At 56.5% G+C, this 18,330-nt stretch overlaps 1 protein-coding gene across 3 annotated transcripts; it reads left to right on the top strand.

Annotated features, from left to right (window-relative positions):
* Positions 1–4,677: 4,677 nt before the first annotated feature.
* On the top strand, positions 4,678–18,272 carry SH2D2A (SH2 domain containing 2A). Of its 3 annotated transcripts, none has more exons than XM_041762076.1 (9): positions 4,678–4,793; positions 5,330–5,490; positions 6,443–6,627; positions 7,257–7,346; positions 7,507–7,675; positions 10,725–10,874; positions 11,165–11,341; positions 12,933–13,104; positions 13,552–18,272. In XM_041762076.1, exons 1-8 carry the CDS (start codon positions 4,760–4,762, stop codon positions 13,098–13,100), a joined length of 1,134 nt encoding a protein of 377 aa, XP_041618010.1. In that variant the 5' UTR covers positions 4,678–4,759; the 3' UTR covers positions 13,101–13,104; positions 13,552–18,272. The 3 variants fall into 3 exon arrangements, with proteins under 3 accessions (XP_041618010.1, XP_041618002.1, XP_041617992.1); XM_041762068.1 differs by having other exon boundaries at positions 11,036–11,341; positions 12,933–13,070; XM_041762058.1 differs by having other exon boundaries at positions 11,036–11,341.
* Positions 18,273–18,330: the final 58 nt, after the last annotated feature.

Genomic DNA, 18,330 nt, shown 5'->3' with positions numbered 1-18,330 from the left:
CCTCTACCCTCCTCCACTTATCCCTGCTCATTTATCCTGACCATCAGCTTCTCACTCCTTAAACTACCACCCCCTCTCTGAAGGCTTTCTTGGCCTCATGCCACCTGGCTCCAGGCAGAATGGCCCACTCCTCACCCTGGGCTCCTAGCTAATTCCTAGCATTCCCAATTACCCGGGTTGGTTCACCTGTATAGCTCCCCTACCCTTGGGTCTTACTTATCTCTGTAGCCCTTTAAACTCTCAGGCGCTCTAGCACTAACAGGTTTTCAATAGGTGCTGGGAGATTTCAGGACAGAGCAGCAAAGGGTGAGAGAGGACACCGTTTCAGGAGCCAGACCCGAACTGAATGTTAACTAAACACACTAGTCTGCTCCAGCAAGTTACTGATAACTTACTTGAGCCTCAGTAACTCGTCTGTCAAGTGGGAAGTCCACTGCCCAAGCATACCTGGAAGTGCTCCCCCTGATGCCTGGTGCAGGGTATAGAGCCACCCGCCCCCTCCTTGCCTGCTGGCGAGTAGTTTTGATTTGCATTCCCTGAAGCTTAGTGAGGGGGAGCCCCCTGTCTTGTGCCCTTTGGCCAACTGTTTTCTTTGGGGAAATCTCTATCCAGATCCTCTGCCCATTTTTATTTTTTTATTTTATTTTTTTTTAATTTTTATTTATTTATGATAGTCACACACAGAGAGAGAGAGAGAGAGAGAGAGAGGCAGAGACACAGGCAGAGGGAGAAGCAGGCTCCATGCACCGGGAGCCCGACGTGGGATTCAATCCCGGGTCTCCAGGATCGCGCCCTGGGCCAAAGGCAGGCGCCAAACCGCTGCGCCACCCAGGGATCCCCTCTGCCCATTTTTAAATCAGATTGGCGTTTTGCTATTAAGTTTTAGGAGTTCTTTATATATTGTGGATAGTAATCCCTTACCAGAGATATGGATTTTCAAATACGTTCTCACATTCGATAGGTTACCTTTTCATTTTGTTGGTGGTTTCCTGCTGTACAGAAGCTTGTGAGTTTGATGGAATCCCACTTTTCCATTTTTGCTGTTGTTGCTGCTATTTTTGGTGTGAAATCCATAAAGTCGTCACCAAGACTGATGTCAAGGGGCTTATCACTTCTGTTTCTTCTAGGAGGTTTATGTTTTCACGTCCTATGCTTTTCATCTTAAGTCTTAACCTCCTGAGCCACCCAGGGGGGCCCCTCTTTAATCCATTTTGGGTTAATTTTTGTTTATGGCATGAGATCATGGTCTGATCTCATTCTTTTGCATGTGGCTGTCCAGTTTTCCCAACACCATTTTTTTTTTTTTATGATAGACATAGAAAGAGAGAGAGGCAGAGACACAGGCAGAGGGAGAAGCAGGCTCCATGCCGGGAGCCCAACGTGGGACTCGATCCTGGGACTCCAGGATTCCAGGATCGCTCCCTGGGCCAAAGGCAGGCGCCAAACCACTGAGCCACCAAGAGATCCCCTCCCAACACCATTTATTAAAGGGACTGCCCTTTCCCCATGTATATTCTTGACTCCTTTGTCATAAATTAATTGACCATAAGTGCTTGGGCTTATTTCTGGGTTCTCTCTTCTATTTCATTGATCTATGTGTCTGTTTCATACCAATGCCATACTGTTTTGATTACTATAGTTTTGTGATGTAGTTTGAAATCAGGAAGCCTGATGCCCACAGCTTTATTCTTTCTCAAGATCATTTTGGCTATTCTGAGTCTTTGCGATTCCATACAAATTTTAAAATTGTTTGTTCTATTTCTGTGAAAAATGCAACTGGAATTTTGATAGAGATTGTATTGAATCTACAGATTGCTTTGGGTAGTACAGACATTCACCCATAACTTCTTATCATGGCCCAATCCAATGCCTCCTAAAACTGCACTCCCTTCTTAGCCTCCACCCCCCCATCACCCCAGTCAGAAGATGGCTCTCTCCCCTGAGGTCCTCAAGGATGCACATGGCTCTGGGCAGGACTGCTTTGAATTGCCAAGTCTCTTCTGTGTCCTACCTACCTTAGGATGTGAGCTCCTTGAGTGGAGAGGACGGCCTTTGACATCTAGTGTGTGGAACTTTCATATGTTGAAGCCCTAACCCCTAATGTTACTATATTGAGAGATAGGGCCTTTAAAGAAGTAATTAAGGTTACATGGGGTCATAAAGGTGGGGTCCTTTTTTGATAGGACGGGTGTCCTTGTAAGAAGAGGAAGAGACACCTGAGGTACTTGCCCAGCCCTACCCAGCGCTAGCACAGAAAAAGGCCATGTGAGGGCACAGCGAGAAAGCAGCCATCTGCAAGCCAGGAAGAGAGTTCTCATCAGAAACCAACCCTGCTGGCACCTTGACCTTGGAATTCCAGACTCCAGAACAGTGAGAAAATAAATTTCTGTTGTTTATGCCCTCCAGTCTGTGGTGTTTCATTATGACAGCTCAGACTAATAGATGTGGGGGCTCAGGGAAAGGGTGCTGGGGGGCATGGGGGGCACCACACAAACCATCCAGCATGTGTGTTCTTGAGCTCCTCCTGACCCCTGCCCAGCTGTGTGCAGGGCGAGGGGCTCCCAGACCCCGGCCTCCACAAGCCCAGCCAGAACAGGAGCCTGCGGTCGGACTTTTGCCCTAGCCGTGAGGAGACAGTGGCTAACAGTGCCCATGATGGTGCCAGGAACTGGGAGCAAAGAACCAGTACCTGAGCCACTTCTCTAAGTTGTACTCTCTGCTGGCTGAGCGCCCACTTACTGGTGGAATCCCACAGCCGCCCCTCCAGAGAGGAGCATCTGAAGCTGGAAGAGATGGAGGGACTGCCTATTTTGACCCTGCCACTAGGGTAGAGGGGGACAAGACACAGGCAAAGGGGAGAGACAGTCAGAGCCTCAGAGAAACTAATCCTCTCCCAACAACCTCCGTCCCAGGAGATGTTGAGGCCCATACAAGAGCCAAGAGCCGGGGTGCATTTGGACAGAGCTGCGGTGAAGGGTCAGCTGTACCTGCGTCTGACATCCCTGCACCTGCTCAGGCTGCAGGCCTGCGCCCAGGCCTCCAGACAAAGAGTGTGGGAATGATTCCATTTGGAAGGTGAAAAATGCTTCTGTTGCAATCATCACAAAGTGCACCAAAGTGGCGGGCAGGGTTTCCAGAATTGGGCTGTGCTGAGTGGACTCCCAGCCGCACAGCTGAGCACAGAGCAGAGCTCTGGCGTCTGATGGGGCCATGGAGGGCACAGTCCCACCACCGGCTCATTACAATACAGTGAAGGGCTTGGGGAACATGTTGAGAGCACCAGACTCATCACCAACCCCTGGGGGCTAGAACCAGGGAAAGGCCACATGTTTCAGGAAGAGACAGCAGGCAGCTGTGGGGAGGTAAGGTCCTGGGGTGTGGGCAGCCGTGTTGGGCATTGACAGTGGGGAAAGCGCTCCCCTGCCTGGAGCTGATGGGGAAGTAACTTTGGGCTGTAAGCTGGGTGTCCAGACTCCTTCCTGGGCAGAGAGCAGCAGATAATCCAGCTGCAGACCCTAAACCAGCCCCTGCCCCAGCCACTCAGTCCCCTAAGGCTGCCCACACGCATGTATGCATGCTCATTCCTTCTTATGGGTGTTTGTAATGCTGGTCCCTCTTCTAGAAACACCTTTGCCCACCTTCTTCCACTCACACCACTGTGTCCTCACGGGAAGTGTCTGTTGGCAGGCCCGGCTCCCCCACCTAATATCTTGAAGCAAGATCCTTTTTCTTTCTGTGTTCTTGGACCAACAACAGTGCCTGGCACCTACCTATTCCTGGACTGTTGGCTTAAATCATGGTGAAGTTAGTAAAGGAAGATCTAGTTTCTAATCCCAACTTCTGAGACACTGAAACAACTGGCCATAGCACTTAACTTTTCTGAGCTTCAGTTTATTCCTCTGGAAATGGGGGTAATGTTCCCTGCCCATATATTTGTGAGGATCAAATGAGCGAGCAATGGGATTGGTCTCTGGTGTGGCAGCAAATATAGGCACAGGGAGAGTTTAAGAAGTCAGCATTGATGTTATAATAACTGCTCACAATGTTGCTTCGGATCATGACCTCCATCCTCTGGATCTCCCCTCCTTCCTCCAGATTGTCCCTCCACCCCCCAGGATTGCCAGATTTTGCCCTAACCCAGTCCTATTATCTGCTGGAAGGTGAAGCCAGCCCCCCTTCCTTCCCACTCACTTCATCTCAAAGATTTCGTATGACCTCAGAAAGTCCTTCCAGAAGTCTTTCCCACATCCTTCCTGTTGCATCCCTGCCCGCGTCACTCCTCATATGTCCTAAAAGCACAATCCTGAGTAGGAATCTCCCAGGACCCCAAATATCCTTTTGAAGTTGACATCCCCATTGCTGCTGCTCAGAACAAGCTGAGGGGGAGACAGAGAGGGAGGCAGGGAGAGGAAAGGTGGTCCCAGATTGGAGCGAGGGAGTAGAGGGAGAAACAGGAGGGATGGAGGTCAGACAGCAGGCAGGACCTCCCAATACCCAACAGCCAAGGGCAGAATGACACAACTACCCACCACCACAGCATCACACCATCACCACCTTCAGCTGCCTGGCTTCCGGAGGAGGGACGAGTGTCTTACAGCTTTCCATGACGTGGGTCCTCTGCCAGGGTTAGGGCTGTGGGTAAGGCGACATTTCCTGCCCTCGGGGGCTGGGGTGAGAGAGATGAGTTGCTGAGTGTGCACATCTTTTGAGAGCACATACACACACCCTGCTCCAGGGGCTCAGTTCCTAGCCTGGCCCCATGGAGCTCCCCCTGGCCCAGATCTGTCCCCAAGGTAAGTGCGAAGCCTGGATGGCGGGTAGAGGGACATCCAGACCCTCAGATCCCCTGCTGTCTCCAGGCCTGAGCTCCCACTTCAGGGGTGAAGGACCCACCCCAAGCCAGAACTGGCTGGGCAGATGGGCAGGGAGCCTACAACTACTTCTCCCGGCGCCAGCCAGTCGGCTCAGCCCTGGGGACATAGGTGGCAGGGTCTGCTGAGCGCTCCTTAGCAGAGGGAGGGATATGAGCAGAGGATCTGGAACATAAAGAGCAGAGGTCTGCCCTGAAGAGACACACCACCCTACCCCCTCGCTGTGCCCCGCACCCCACACCTGCACTGTGGGGCTTTCTGCTTCCCCATGCCCATCTCCCTGCCAGCTTGTGCCTCCTGGACTCCTTACTCCTCCCCCTTGAGAGACCCCCAGTTGGTACCGTCCCTGTCCTCTCATCAGAGGCACACAGAGCTCCTGGGAGCCTGGGGGAGAGGTAGCCCCTCACCCAGACACCCCTCCTCTCCCCCCCCCTACCCTGTCCTCTTTGTGCTAACAGGAAGTGGCAAAGCCCCTGCCCCTACCTTCAGCACCTTCCAGCCCCTGGAACTGCCCCGAAGGAGCTGCCAGGACCTGGGCTTGCTCCAGGGGCCCAGGCTCCAGGCCCTGAAGGCTGAGGAGGCCCAGCCCAGCCCCAGGGTCCCAGCTGTCCACACTTCGGTAAGGGGGAACCCGGCTGGCACCACTTCCTCCTTGGCTCCCCTCCTCCCATCGGTGAGGACTTGAGAGTAGATAAAGGCCAATAGGGGAAAAGCAGGAATGATCTGGGGCTGCCTATAGGGCTAGGGCATGGAAGGAAGGAGGGAGGGAAGGGAGATGGGGAGGGAGGGAAGAAGGGAGGAAGGGAAGGAGAGAGGGAGGGAGGGAGGGAGGGAGGGAAGAAGGGAGGGAGGGAGAGAGAAGATGGGAAGGAGGGAGGGAGATAGGGAGGAGAGATGAGGAGGAGGGAGAGGAGATGGAGAGAAGGGAGAGATGAGGAAGAGGGAGGGGAGATGGGGGGGGCAGGAGGGGAGATGGGGAGTACCTCCTTCATTCATTGCATTGTCCCCTTACCATCCCTGGGATGCACAGGCTGAGTCTGAGGGTGACCAGGGTACAGGGTACCAAGTCCCAGAAGCAGACCTCTGCATCTCTGTCCCTGGCTTTCACCTGCCCAGTGCATCCGGGCCTCCTTCCCTCTCACCCACGGGGCCATTAGAAAGTCCTCCCTATGATCCAGCCCAGCCCCTCCCACAGGAGGCTGAGTCCTCCCTCGTTCTGTCCTCTGGGGTGAGAGGTTGTAGCATCATCTCACTGATCCTGCAGGCCAGGGAATGACTGCCTGTCCTTCCAGAAGCCTCACACTCAGGTTAAGAGCTAACTGCTACTGGGTAAAAGGCCTGCAGGCCCAGAGGGAAGTGGGCAGAAATTCCCTGGAAAAAAAAGCAAGTGCAGCTGAAGAAGGGGTTTTAAGCTGGACCCTGAAAGGCACCTCCTGGGTAGTTATAGCCTAGAATGGGCAACTGGGATGGGGAGCAGGGGTGAGGCTGCAGACTCGCAGCTGGCTGACGGTCAGGAGGAAGCCCATACATCATGGCTAACTCCCCCTCCTTGAACCTTCCCCCTGTTTCAGGCATCTCCTCAACCCCGAGAGGCTGCTTCTAGCCCAGAGGATGCCGAGAAGGCTGATGAGGTGTTTGGGGAAGGAGGCCAGTCCCTGCAGGCCGAGACCCGGGCTTGGTTCCAGAAGACCCAGGCCCACTGGCTCCTGCAACACGGGGCAGCCCCAGCCTGGTTCCACGGCTTCATCACCCGGAGGTGAGTCACAGAGGTGGTGGAAACAGGCCCAGAGAGGGGCAGGGCAAGTCCTGGGGCCCAGGCCCAGCAGAGTGTGGAGGCTGTGAGTCCAACCAGGAGTCCTGGAGGCTCCCAGGCCAGTGTCTGAGGCATCTGTCCTGGGGGAGGTCACCAGGGAGGCTACAGGCCCCCCCCCTCTGGATTTCAGCTTCGGCTCCTGTCTCTGGCCCTCCAGACCTCATGGTTTCCCCCACACACACCCCACACCCCACCCCCAGATCTCCTGACCTTTCTGCCCCACCAGCCTCTGCTCTTCCTTGTCTCTCTGGTAGGCCCTTCCTCCTGCATCCCTCAGCTTTGCCTCCTCTGCTCCAGTTCAGCCTGTGACCTTGGAAATCTACAAGTCTCTTGCCACCCCAGGGCACCCCCACCAGGCTGTCCTCCAGGATGAGGCAGGGCTGAAACCTCTCCTGTGTGGGACCTCTGGCCCCTGTGTTCTCCAGGCCCTGCACCTGGGAGCAGACCCCACTTCTCTCTGCTATCTTCTTCACCCTTCTACATCAACTGAGTCTGCTTGGCTGGGGGTTGGGGTCTGCCTTGAGAGTCCAGGACAGGCTGGAGGCTGGAGAAGTCTTCTCCACCACCCACAGGGAGGCTGAGAGGCTGCTGGAGACCAAGCCTGAGGGATGCTACTTGGTGCGGTTCAGTGAGAGCGCTGTGACCTTTGTGCTGACCTACAGGTGAGGGGGCAAGAGCAGGGGCAGTGCCCTGGCCACCCCAGCGGGGTGGGCTGGGTGCTCCTGATGCAGGAAGGGCAGGGGCCAGCCGGGAAGGAGAGAGACCCTGGCCTGGGTGGCTAGCCGGGCCTGAGGTGGCTCTGATCCAATGGGTGCCCTCCAGGAGCCGGACTCGCTGCCGCCACTTCCTGCTGGCCCAGCTTGGGGATGGGCGCCATGTGGTGCTAGGCGAGGACAGCGCTCACGTGAGGCTGCAGGACCTGCTGCGACACTACACAGCGTGCCCGCTCAGCCCCTATGGGGAGACACTCACCGAGCCCCTGGCCCGCCAGGTACCCCCAGCCCCTGGCCCCAAGGACCCTGGCCACCACCTCATCCCCCCCTGCGATGCAGCCATAGGTCTCTTGTCCACCCTGTGCCCCTAGGATCCCCTCGAGTACTGGGGAGGGGTCCTTCACGGATGAGCTCAGCCACACAAAGACAGCAGGCACTTGGGGTCATTTGTGCTTTTAAGTAAGGACTATTTACTGAGTATGGGGCTACAGGGCTACAGGACAGTGCTCCTGCTGGCAGGCCCTGGAAATAGAACCATGAATAAGACAGGCCTCAGTCCCACAAAGCTCACTTACCAGCAGCAAAGACAGATGAATAGGAGCAATCAAGTGTGAGAAGAGAGGAAATGCAGAGTGAGTGCCACCAGGGCCTGTGTGGCAGGGAGCACACCAGGGAGTGCCTCCCCCCAGGGTGGTCAGGCAGTCAGAGGACACAGGTGCCAGCCAGTGATCAGGGTCTGGCAATACAGCAGGAACAACTGACCAGGACAGCCCTGCCTTCTGGACCTTACATTCTAGTGTGGAGACAGCGCTCACATAAGACAGAGAAACAGATAATCTGTAGTATGTCCAGTAATGCATGCTAATAAGACAGGGAGTGACAGGGTTGGGGTTGTTTTACACAGGGACACCAAGGAAAGCTACTCTGGTAAGGAGACATTTGAAGGGAGGCCTGGATGAAGTAAGGGAAGGAGCCATGCAGGCAACTAGAGGAAAAACCTTCTAGGCAGGAGGAACAGCAGGTACAAATGTCCTGCAGTAGGAAGCTGCCCGAGGTGTTTGAGGAAGACTGACAGCAGTCAGGAAACTAGCATAGGTGGATGAATTGGACATGAGAGCAGTGATGAAAGAAGGGAACCCTGTATGTAGACTCTCACACAGATTTCGGATTTTATTCTAAGTGAGGGGGGATGGCACCACACAGGACTGACATGATCTGGCAAGTTTGGAGGTGGGGCAAGGAGGACAGATGGACAAACTACAATACTTCAGGTGAGCTGGTGGCCGCCTGGGCTAGGGTGGCTGAGGTGGAGGCAGAATGCAGGGTGTGGGGTTTTTGGTTTTGATTTTTTTTTAAGTTTTTATTAAATAAAAGCTTTAAGCTTTTATTTACTTATTTTATTTTTTAAGCTTTTATTTAAGAGACACAGGCAAAGGGAGAAGCAGGCTCCACGCAGGGACCCCATGTTTATTGGGGGAATCGATCCCAGGACTCTAGGATCACGCCCTGGGCCAAAGGCAGGCACTAAACCACTGAGCCACCCAGGTATCACCCTTTTTTAATGGGGATGTTCAGTAGGCAGTTAAATATGTGGGTCTGGAGCTTGGGACAGAGGTCTGGGCTGGAGATAAACACCTGGGAGTCATCAGCATATAGAAGGATTGATTGTCAAGCTTTCAGGAGGGCTGAAATTGAACTTGGGAGGGAGTGTCAATGGACAAGAAGGGAATACTAAGTCTCCAGCATTTAGAGTTTGCAGAAGGGAAAGCAAACCTATAAAGAAAATTGAGGGCAGCCCGGGTGGCTCAGCGGTTTAGCGCTGCCTTCAGCCCAGGGCCTGATCCTGGAGATCCAGGATCAAGTCCCATGTCGGGGAGCCTGCTTCTCCCTCTGCCTGTGTCTCTGCCTGCCCCCCCCCCCGTGTCTCTGTGTCTCTCATTAATAAATAAATAAAATATTAAAAAAAAAAAAGACAAAGAAAATTGAGAAGGATCAGCCAGGGAGAGAAGAGAAAAACCAGGAGCATGTGATGCTCTAGAAGCCAAGCAAAGAAAATGCCCCAAGGAAGGGCATGCCAGTGGGTCCCGAACTGACCACTGGCCTTGGCCAGGAGGAGCTCACTGGTGGTACTGGCAGGAACGGTTTCTCAGGCTTGACTGGAGTCGGTTCAAGGAAGTGTGTCTGTGGGCAAGTCTTGTGTGGACCTTCACCAGGAATGGTGGACATGAAGATCCCCAGCAGTGGGCACAGGGTGCAGGGAAGTCTGGAGGTGAGGGGAGCCGATGCACTGGAGAGCTGAAGGCAGAGCTGTCAGGTGCCAGCTCTACAACCAGGTCTCAAAGGGTCTTGTCCCAACACTCCTCTGGAGTTTGGACTTCCCCCTGGAGGACCAGCAGCTGCTGAAGATTGCCAGGGGAATTTCTTCAGCTCACCTTGGCCGCCAGTGAACAATGGGTTGCAGACCAAGATGAGGCAGGGGAGGACTTAGGAGGCCTGAGCTGGGGTAATGGTTATGGCACACAGAGAGGGGAGCAGGTGTCAAGTTGTTGAGGCAGCGGAAGGAGCAGGGCTGGTGCCCCATAAGATGAGTTGGGGGGTGGCTCCCGAGAAGCTGTCTCAGCAGCAGGGTGAGGGTGCTGCTTTTTTAGTCACAAAAGGAATGCAGAGAGAGGAGGTGGTAGGGGCAGGGAAAGAGAATTCTGACGTGGATCCAGAAAGCCCGCAGTACTGGCACATCTCCAGATGCGGACATGCACTTGGTGAACACGAGAAGCATGAGGAAAGCCTTGTGGCCTGAGTCTACCAGAAGCCCTGGGCATGTGCACAGCTAGGCTACTGAGCTATAAAGCCCAGCTATCATGGAAAGGGACCTTCCCGCCTTCAGGGTCATCTTCCTGGAGGCTGTCTCTCTGCCCCTCAAATGTCTAGCTTAAAACTCCAAGGAGTACTCCCCGCTCCTGCAGAAATAAACAGATGGGACAGTCTTGGAGATCTGTCCCCATGCTGAAAATATTTAGGCTCAAGACTTCTCAAGTCTTGTTGCATTTTTACAACCACAGGCACAAATGCAGACTGGCTGTGTTCCCGGGGGAACTGAGGTCAATGCTAGATACAGCCTGTGAGCTGAGCTGCTTTCCCCCCTGCCGTGGGGCCCCCTTACCATCTCCAACCCTGCTCCTCACCCAGGGAACCCAAGGGGTCCGAATCTCTGTGCCCCTCCCCACACGCACCCTGCACCAGCACCAGCTGATTGTCTCCCGGATGACCTGGCCACCTCCACCCACCATCCCTCCTGCACCAAATCCCTGAGGCTTCCTTTCCCTGCAGACTCCCGAGCCCGTCGGACTTTCCCTGAGCACTGAAATGCCGGACTCTGGAAACAAAAGCCAGGACTCACACCCTCAGTATGGCTTGATCCTCAAAAAGTTGCAGAACGTAACCCCCACGCAGAAGGAGGGGGCCGGGGAGCCCAAGGAGGTATTGGGCTCCGAGGGGCTGAGGGAGGGCAAAGGGCGGGTCCAGCGCGGGGCGGGGCCTCGAGGACCCGGGGGCGGGGCCCCCAGGACACCGGCTGCAGCCTCAGCCCCGCCCGGGTCGCTCTGACTCCCCCTCCCCTCCGGCCTGGCCTTCTCTCCCAGTCTCCCCAGCAGCCCAGGCCCAAGCCTCCCTTGCCTGCGAAGCCCCAGCTGCCCCCCGAAGTCTACACAAGCCCGGCTCCGAAGCCCCGCCCAGCCCCTCCCCCCAAGCCCTCCCATCCCATCTACCAGGAGCCCGACGAGCCCATCGCCTTCTACGCCATGGGGCGGGGCAGCCCCGGGGAAGCCCCGTGCAACGTCTATGCGGAGGTGGAGGTGGAGGTCCCGCCTGGGGCCGGGGGGCCCTCCTGCGTCCTCGGGCACCGGGCCCTGCGGAAATGCCGGTCCAGGCCTGTCCCGGGAAGCCAGGTAAAGCAGTGCCCAGAGAAGGAGGACCGCGGGGGGGACGTCCTGAAAGCCAGACTGGGGAGGATAGCGAAGGTGTTCGAGTGGATGCCGGGGCCAGGGTGAAGGTCCGAGATCGCGGGGCAAAGAGAGACTCCGGGCTGCCAGGAGCCCGGAAGCGGCTCCCTGTCTTCGCCCTGGGGTCACTGGGACAAGCCTCCCCTCTGTCATCCCTTTCCACTTCTCAGGAGAAATAGTGGTCCGCCCCGCTCGCCCAGACACCCCCCCCCCCCCCCATACCAGGAATCTTGGCTCCAGCCATCGTTCTCTCTTCCTCGTTGGAACTTGGGCCTCTCCCACTGGCTCCCTCCCCTCCCCCTTCACAGCCTGAGAGCTGGGAGCACTGGGAGTCCCTCCTGTTGTCTCTGATGAGCTCAAGGGAGGGGGCACCTGCTCTCCTGCTCCTCCACACACTCCCTTTGCCAACCCTCACCCCCAACCCGCACCTCTTCAGTCCTCTGATGAGTGCAAGCCAGTGTCCCAGTCCAGGGCGGCGTGACACCTCCTGGCCACCTCCACCCTTTCCCTAGGCCTCTGCCCCCTCTACAGGCCTTTCCCCACCCTCCCTGCGATGCCCCAGACCTGCCTCAGCCCCTAAGCCTGTCTCCCCACCCTCACCCCCAGCTTGGGCACTAGAGATGAACCAGCAGCCCACGTCTCCCACTCAGCCCCCAGTACCCCACAGCCTCCTGAAATTGGCACAGCAGCCCACTCAAGCTCTCACCTTTCTGCCCAGACTGCCCCTCCTCTGTTTCCCAGCCAGAAGAATGACTCTCCAGCCACCTGACTATCCCAGCCAGAACCCCAGGGCTCCCTCGACATTCCCTCTACCCTGACTCCTCATAGGCCTCAGATTCCTGCTGGGTACCACCTCCCCCCCCCCCCCCCCTGCAGCTGCAGCCTCAGCATCCATCATCAGGATTTTCCAAGCTTCCTAACTGATCTAACCACCAATCTTGCCATTTCTGATTTACTCTGCCCCAAGGAAGCCAGAATGGTCTTTCTAAAACAGCTAGCTCAGGGCGCCTGGACGGCTCAGTTGATTAAAACAGCTAGCTGGCCCATGCGGCCATCCATACTGGTGCAGGCAGAGGACCTCCTCGTCAGCCCCCCACCAGCTGCTGCCATCTTCACTAAGCTCTTTACGTCTCTCTGAGCACACCTCCCACTGCCCTAGCCATCCTTCAAGACAGTTTGTCCTTCTGTTCCCTGCAGATTTCCCAAACACAACCACAGTGGCCATCCCCCTGTGCTACATACACACCTGCCACACATACCACTGATCACCTGGGACACCCAACTCCACTCGTTCCCAGGAGAGTGCAAACCCCCTGAGCAGGGGCTGGGACTTAGTCATCTGTTTCCAGAGCACCCAGCACAGTGCCTGCCACAGAGCTGGTCCTCAGGAAATGGTTACTGAATGAATGAGAGCAGTTTAGGCCTCCTCTGTGCAGGCCAACATGCATTAAGACCAGAGGACAGCCCTTGAGGCTGCAGGTAGGCCTGAGAGGTGAAGGGTAGAGGGCGTGACCTAGGATCATCCTTCTCTCCGCAGAATACAGGAGCCTGGCGACCACAGTCTGAGAACTCTGTGACTGGACAAGGCCCTCCTGTGCCCCACCAGCCTCTGCCCTGCTGGGGGCACACCCTCCCTCACAATCTTTCTAGACAGAGGACAGAAGACAAAGGACAGGTGTGGCTTCCCCTGGGGCCTCCCCAGTAGCATGGTGAGTCTGAGCTGGGGGGGGATAACCTAGAACCCCAGGTGCCCTTCTCAGGAAATGTGCACAGAACAAACCGTAGGCAATCAGACTAGAAAGGACCTCAGCCATCATCTATTGCAAAGATGGCACAGAGGTGTCATCTCACATGCCAACTGCCATCCATTGGTCGCAGCTGCCTAGAGCACTGTGCTGTGAAGGATGTTCAGGTCATCTCCACACTCAGCAGAACAGAGCACTGTTATTGATTAGTGATGTCTGCTGTGGGCAGAGAGGGAGGCAATATAGCAGCGTCTCTTTTGCCATCACTGATCCAGGCCAAGTCCCTGGAGGTGCAGATGTGGAGACAAGCCAGAGAGGGATAGTGACTGGGCCAGGGCCAAGGACTAGAACCCAGGCTTCCTAGGTCCCTTGACTGGCACCCTTTCTTACCCCATGTCCTCCTCTCCACAGGAAATGTCAGAGATTTCCTGACAGGAAATCTGGCTGCTCTTCAGAGTTCCACAGCATGGAGGCCTGGGTGCCGGTGGAACTCCAGATCCCAGTTTAGCCCCGTTCCCTGGACAGATCAGGGCCCCCACAAGGAAGCCTGGAGTTCAGAGGAGCCGATGCAGACTCAGCTCCCTTTCAGGGACCCAGGCACTGGCCCCCTCCCCAAAGTCCCGGAGAACCCGGTGGGTGGTGGTGGTGGTGGCTCGGTGATGCGCAGTCCTCCAAGGAAGGGTGCAAGGGTGCCCCTGCTGCCTCCCACTGCCCTAGCTTCTCCTCCTGGAGTCTGATTTCCTTGGCCCTCTGAGCCTTAGAGTCTGGGCCCTGGTCCAATGCTGCTGTTGTCTGAGGAATGGTTTGGCAAGAACAGATGTTAGAACTTGTTTGTTGATTCTTGCCTGGCTAATAAATCATTGCCAACAACCTCTTCCCACAGGGATCCAAGTACTCCGGGCTCCTTCTGTCTCAGACTCTCTCTCATTCTCTCTCTCTCTCTCTCTCTCTCTCATCATGGAGGGTAAGGGCTTGAATCGCCACTGCAGTGGGGGGAGCAGGTCTGGGGGTTCAGAGACACCCGGGCAGGGGTCACAGATCTGGGCATTGTGGGGTAAGGGTGATTACACCTGGGCTGCAGGGTAAGGGGCCGCAGATTCTTCCCTGGCAGGGCTAGGCAGGCAGCTGGAGGCAGAGGGGTGGCTGTATCATCTGGGGGTCAGGCAGGAGCAGTTGGGGCCTGCACCTCATTCTCCACAGGACTGGGGGGCCCCAGCGGTGGTCCGGGGTCCCTCTGTGTCACCCCAGCCTCTTGGGCGTTAGCCTTGCCTCTGTCAGGACCTTACTTCCTCCCCTGACTCACCCCTGACCCTCTCGTGAGGCTTCTTCACTCTCTGCTCAGACCCACCTCAGCACCTGCCTGTCGCCCTGTGCAAAGCTCCCCACTCTGGGCTCCCACCCCCTGGAGGAGTCAGCCTGGGGTCTTCTTTTCCCTCAGACCGTGAGCTGCTGGAGGCAAGGCGGCATCTGCACACACACCCCCCACCTGAGGCGCAAGGCTCTGGGTGCTCCTAAGGTCCCATGTCTGCAGCCGTCCTTATGCTGTTTCCTAGGAGAGCTTGGGCAGGACAGTCTGTGCCCGTTGGGATCCCCTCCTCCTGCCAAGGAGGCCCCCACACCTGTCTGGTACACAGTGCATCACCTGCCCTGCACCTGCCTGAGTCTGTCTGCAGACCCCTCCCTGAAGCAGTGCCAGCCACAGACACACACCCCTCACCCCACACCCTGCGCTGGGGCACCAGCCCCAGTGACTAGTGATTCCCCTCCTTTCCAGCTGTGGAATCAGCCTGAGCACTTGCTGCTGAGTCAACAGTTGGGGTTCCATTCCCTTCTGTCTGCATCTCTCCTAAGAGGAGAGATGGGGGGAGGGGAGGGGAGCAGATGGCTTTGCTAAGATCAGGGAGGCTGAAAGGACAAGAAACGTCTCATAGTAGACTGGGGCGGGGCCCTGGCTGATTCTTGGCAGAGGGGGGTGCGCAGAACAAGGAGAGGCTTCCTGCAGAGCAATAGCTAGAAATCAGTCAGAACGGCATTTCCTTACACTTGGGAGTATAACAGGATGGCAGGTGCAGGGAGGGGACAGAAATGCCTAGTGACCCCCCTGGTGTTTCTGGAGGAGCAAAGTCTGTGAGGGGGGGGGAGCAGGGGTCCTCCTCCCTCTGCAGCTCAGGCTAGAGGTCAACTCACCCAAGGGGGCATTAGCAAGAAGCCTGGGTGGTGGTGTGGAGCTGTGCTAGCTGGTGGCATGGCAGTAGCCCCTGCACCACAGGTCTACGGGTCCCCATAGGATGCCTCCATGTTTGCACACGGGATGCCATACAGGTCAGAGGGGACATAGCGGCCAAGGGCTCAGGGAGGGAGGGCTGCTGGGGCTCCAGGGGACACTAAATCCTTTGTGGCTGCTCCTCCCCACCCCTTCAACCAAACAGGAGACTGAAGTCTAGAGAGGGGAGGGGACAGGGAGCTGGAGGCAGGCCCTGCTGCAAGCCCCACCCCAAAGCCCCAGGTGGGGGAGTTTCTCCTGCTCACCACAACCACCAGCGCCCATGCACTACCCTCCCACTCCACTCCCAAGCTGTGAGCTGCAGGGGTTCCGCGTCCCCTGGGTGAGAAGCTGAGGAACTGGTACAGACAAGGAGGGAACAGTTTGTGCAGCAGGTGCTTCTCCTAGCCAGAGAGCAGGGCACCACAGGGAAAGGGCATTTCACCGCGGCCTCCAAGGCCCATGGTCCTTCCAGCCTGCCCCCCGCGCTCCACACAGGGCCTTCTGGAGCCAGAACAGCCTCTCACCCCAGCTGGGGCCTCCCTCCAGCACTGGGCAGCCCTGGCGGCTCTCTGCACTTTCCCCGGGCTCCTCTCTCCCCTGAACTGTCCCTTCATCCTGCATGCTCCCTCAGCCAATGCAGCACATGCTCCATTACAGCAGCACATGCTCCATGACATGCCCTGTAAGTCTGGCACCAGGGCAGGGGGTGAGTGGCAGTTAACACATGACCACATGACCTCATTTGTCCTGGTGCACAGGGCATTGGCCCCCCACCCCCAACCCTGACCCGCTCCTGGAGGACCAGGAGCCAATCACTGCTGAGGCCCCACTCTCCACCACTCTACCAGCTGGAAGACATCTGTCTCTACCCAAAACACAGCTGGGCAAGGAAGAGGAGGCCAACAAGGCTAGGTGCAGGCCCTGTGGCGCGCTCCAGCGTCCTTGCAGCTTCCCCAGGTCCCACAGACCTTGAGCCATCCCCCCAAGGGCCTGCGGCCTCTTGCACAGCAAACAGCATACAGCCACAGTGAAGACCTTGAGGAGGCCCCTCTCCAGGGGCCAGGGCCTTGAGGGAGGGTGGCGGCTTATGAGACTTGCATCTCTGCGCAATTCCAAAGTCTGATTTTTAGGGACCTCAACCTCTGGGCTCTGCTCCTAGACCGTGCCACCCTGCACCCTCGGGCCCAGGCCAGGCCTCTGGGGCCCCCGGGCTATCTGGATCCACTGACCACAGCCTCTGCCGTTCCTCCCTCTGCACCTTGGCTGGTGCTGCCACTCCAGTTTAGCCAAGTATCACTCCTTGTTCCTTTTCTCTCCACCATCCTTTGTCTTCCCTTTGCTGTTTGTTTATCAGAACATGAGGCTACCATCTCCAGGAAGCCTTCCAAAGAACTGTTCATTTCTAATTTGTATTTCTCTTGGTGACCAGGAAATTCCAACCACCAAATAAAATGTCCCTTTTGGTAAAACTAAAAAGTGGCTTTTCAAAAAATGGCAAAGGCTGTTTGCAGAGCACAGATGTGGGGGGCCAGAGCCTCAGACAACTGGCCTGAGTCGTCCATGTCCACAAGACGCTGGGTCCCTCCGTGCCCACCATGTCCTGGCTCCCAGCCCAGAGCCCTGCTGGCTCCATCAGGATGCAGGCCCTCAAGTGACACTAGGGGCACAGCATGCCAAGAGGGCAGGGCTGCATCTGCAGCATCTGGGGCAGGAAACAAAGCTTGTGACTCCTCTGGATCTGACCTGGGGCTCTATTGAGCCCACCCCCCCACACACACACACCACCCCAGGGGAGGTGACCTCAGCCCCTGCTCCCAGTGCCTCTGTGGACAGGGAAGCAGTGGTGGGTTGCTGCTCCTTCCTGAAGACTAGCTGGATGCACGGATTTGGACAGCCCCAGTGTCCCTGTGGGATGCAGAAGCCCTGTCTGGCTCAAACCCGAAGTAGGTCAGATTTCAGATAAGTGGGTGGTTTTCCTGTAAGTGACAAAAGCCTCCTGTGTACTTAATAAGAAACAGACTCCTCAACTTACCTGGCACACAAGAATGGGGGCACAGTGAGACCCTCTCTCCTGCTGCCTCCCCCTCAGCCCCAGGTCCCCACACCACACCTTCTGATGGCCCCATGGCCGGAACCTCCAGTCCTTCCCCCCAGTGCTATACCCAAGAGAAGCCTGCAGTGACTGGAGGCGAGCTACTGTGTCTAGTCAGGGCTTCTCTCTCAACACCAAGCTTCTCTCTGCAGGGCTCCGCCAGCACCCTTGTCCCAGAAGCAGGAAGCCACTGCGGCCGGCAGGAGCCCCAGTGTCTTCGGCAACACACTGCAGTGGTGGTGTGCACAAGGACTGGCTGGTCTGGAACCGCAGGGGTGGCTCTCCCACCCCTACTGGAACCTCGGGCAAAGAGGGAGGGGCCCTGCCACCTGCCGCACTGCTGGTGGGCATCCCAGTGCTAAGCTGAGAACCGAAGCCCATGACTCTGCCACCAGTCTCCCCTGGCCACCTGCTCAACCCTCCCCTCCCTCTCTAGCATAAAGCTGCAGGCCCAGAAGTCTCTGATGAAACTGGTCTAGCCCCCCAAGCCCTACGCAAAAGTTTCCAGACAGTGAAGACCAATGGCAATCAGCGTGAACACGCATCCTCTTCAGGGGCAGATTCGCCACTCCTCCTGCTGGACTGAATTTGCTATAAGGACTCTTGTGTCACAAAAAGTACCTCCTTGACTTCATCTCGTCTTCAAACATACCTGAGATCAGCAATATTCCAGATTTGGGACCCCTGCCCCACACAAAGTTGTACATGGAATTCTTAGGGTCTTCAATGGCTGTGAACCCAGTTTAGAAGGCAGGCACAGAGGATAAGGCAAAGCTATCACTGAGGCAGCTCATGACGTTTTGGAGGGTGCTCTGCACAAGGTTAACATCAG

Source organism: Vulpes lagopus, chromosome 1, assembly GCF_018345385.1.
Source record: "Vulpes lagopus strain Blue_001 chromosome 1, ASM1834538v1, whole genome shotgun sequence".
NCBI lineage: Eukaryota > Metazoa > Chordata > Mammalia > Carnivora > Canidae > Vulpes > Vulpes lagopus.
Note: the sequence above shows the minus strand (reverse complement) of the source record. Positions and strands in the feature narration are given on the sequence as shown.

Coding starts and splice junctions, on each gene's coding strand:
- SH2D2A (XM_041762058.1), top strand. CDS start 4,760: ATGGAGCTCCCCCTGGCCCAGATCTGTCCCCAAG. Junction 7,676..10,724: donor CCGAGCCCCTGGCCCGCCAG/GTACCCCCAGCC, acceptor CTTTCCCTGCAG/ACTCCCGAGCCCGTCGGACT. Junction 11,342..12,932: donor GGCCTGTCCCGGGAAGCCAG/GTAAAGCAGTGC, acceptor TTCTCTCCGCAG/AATACAGGAGCCTGGCGACC.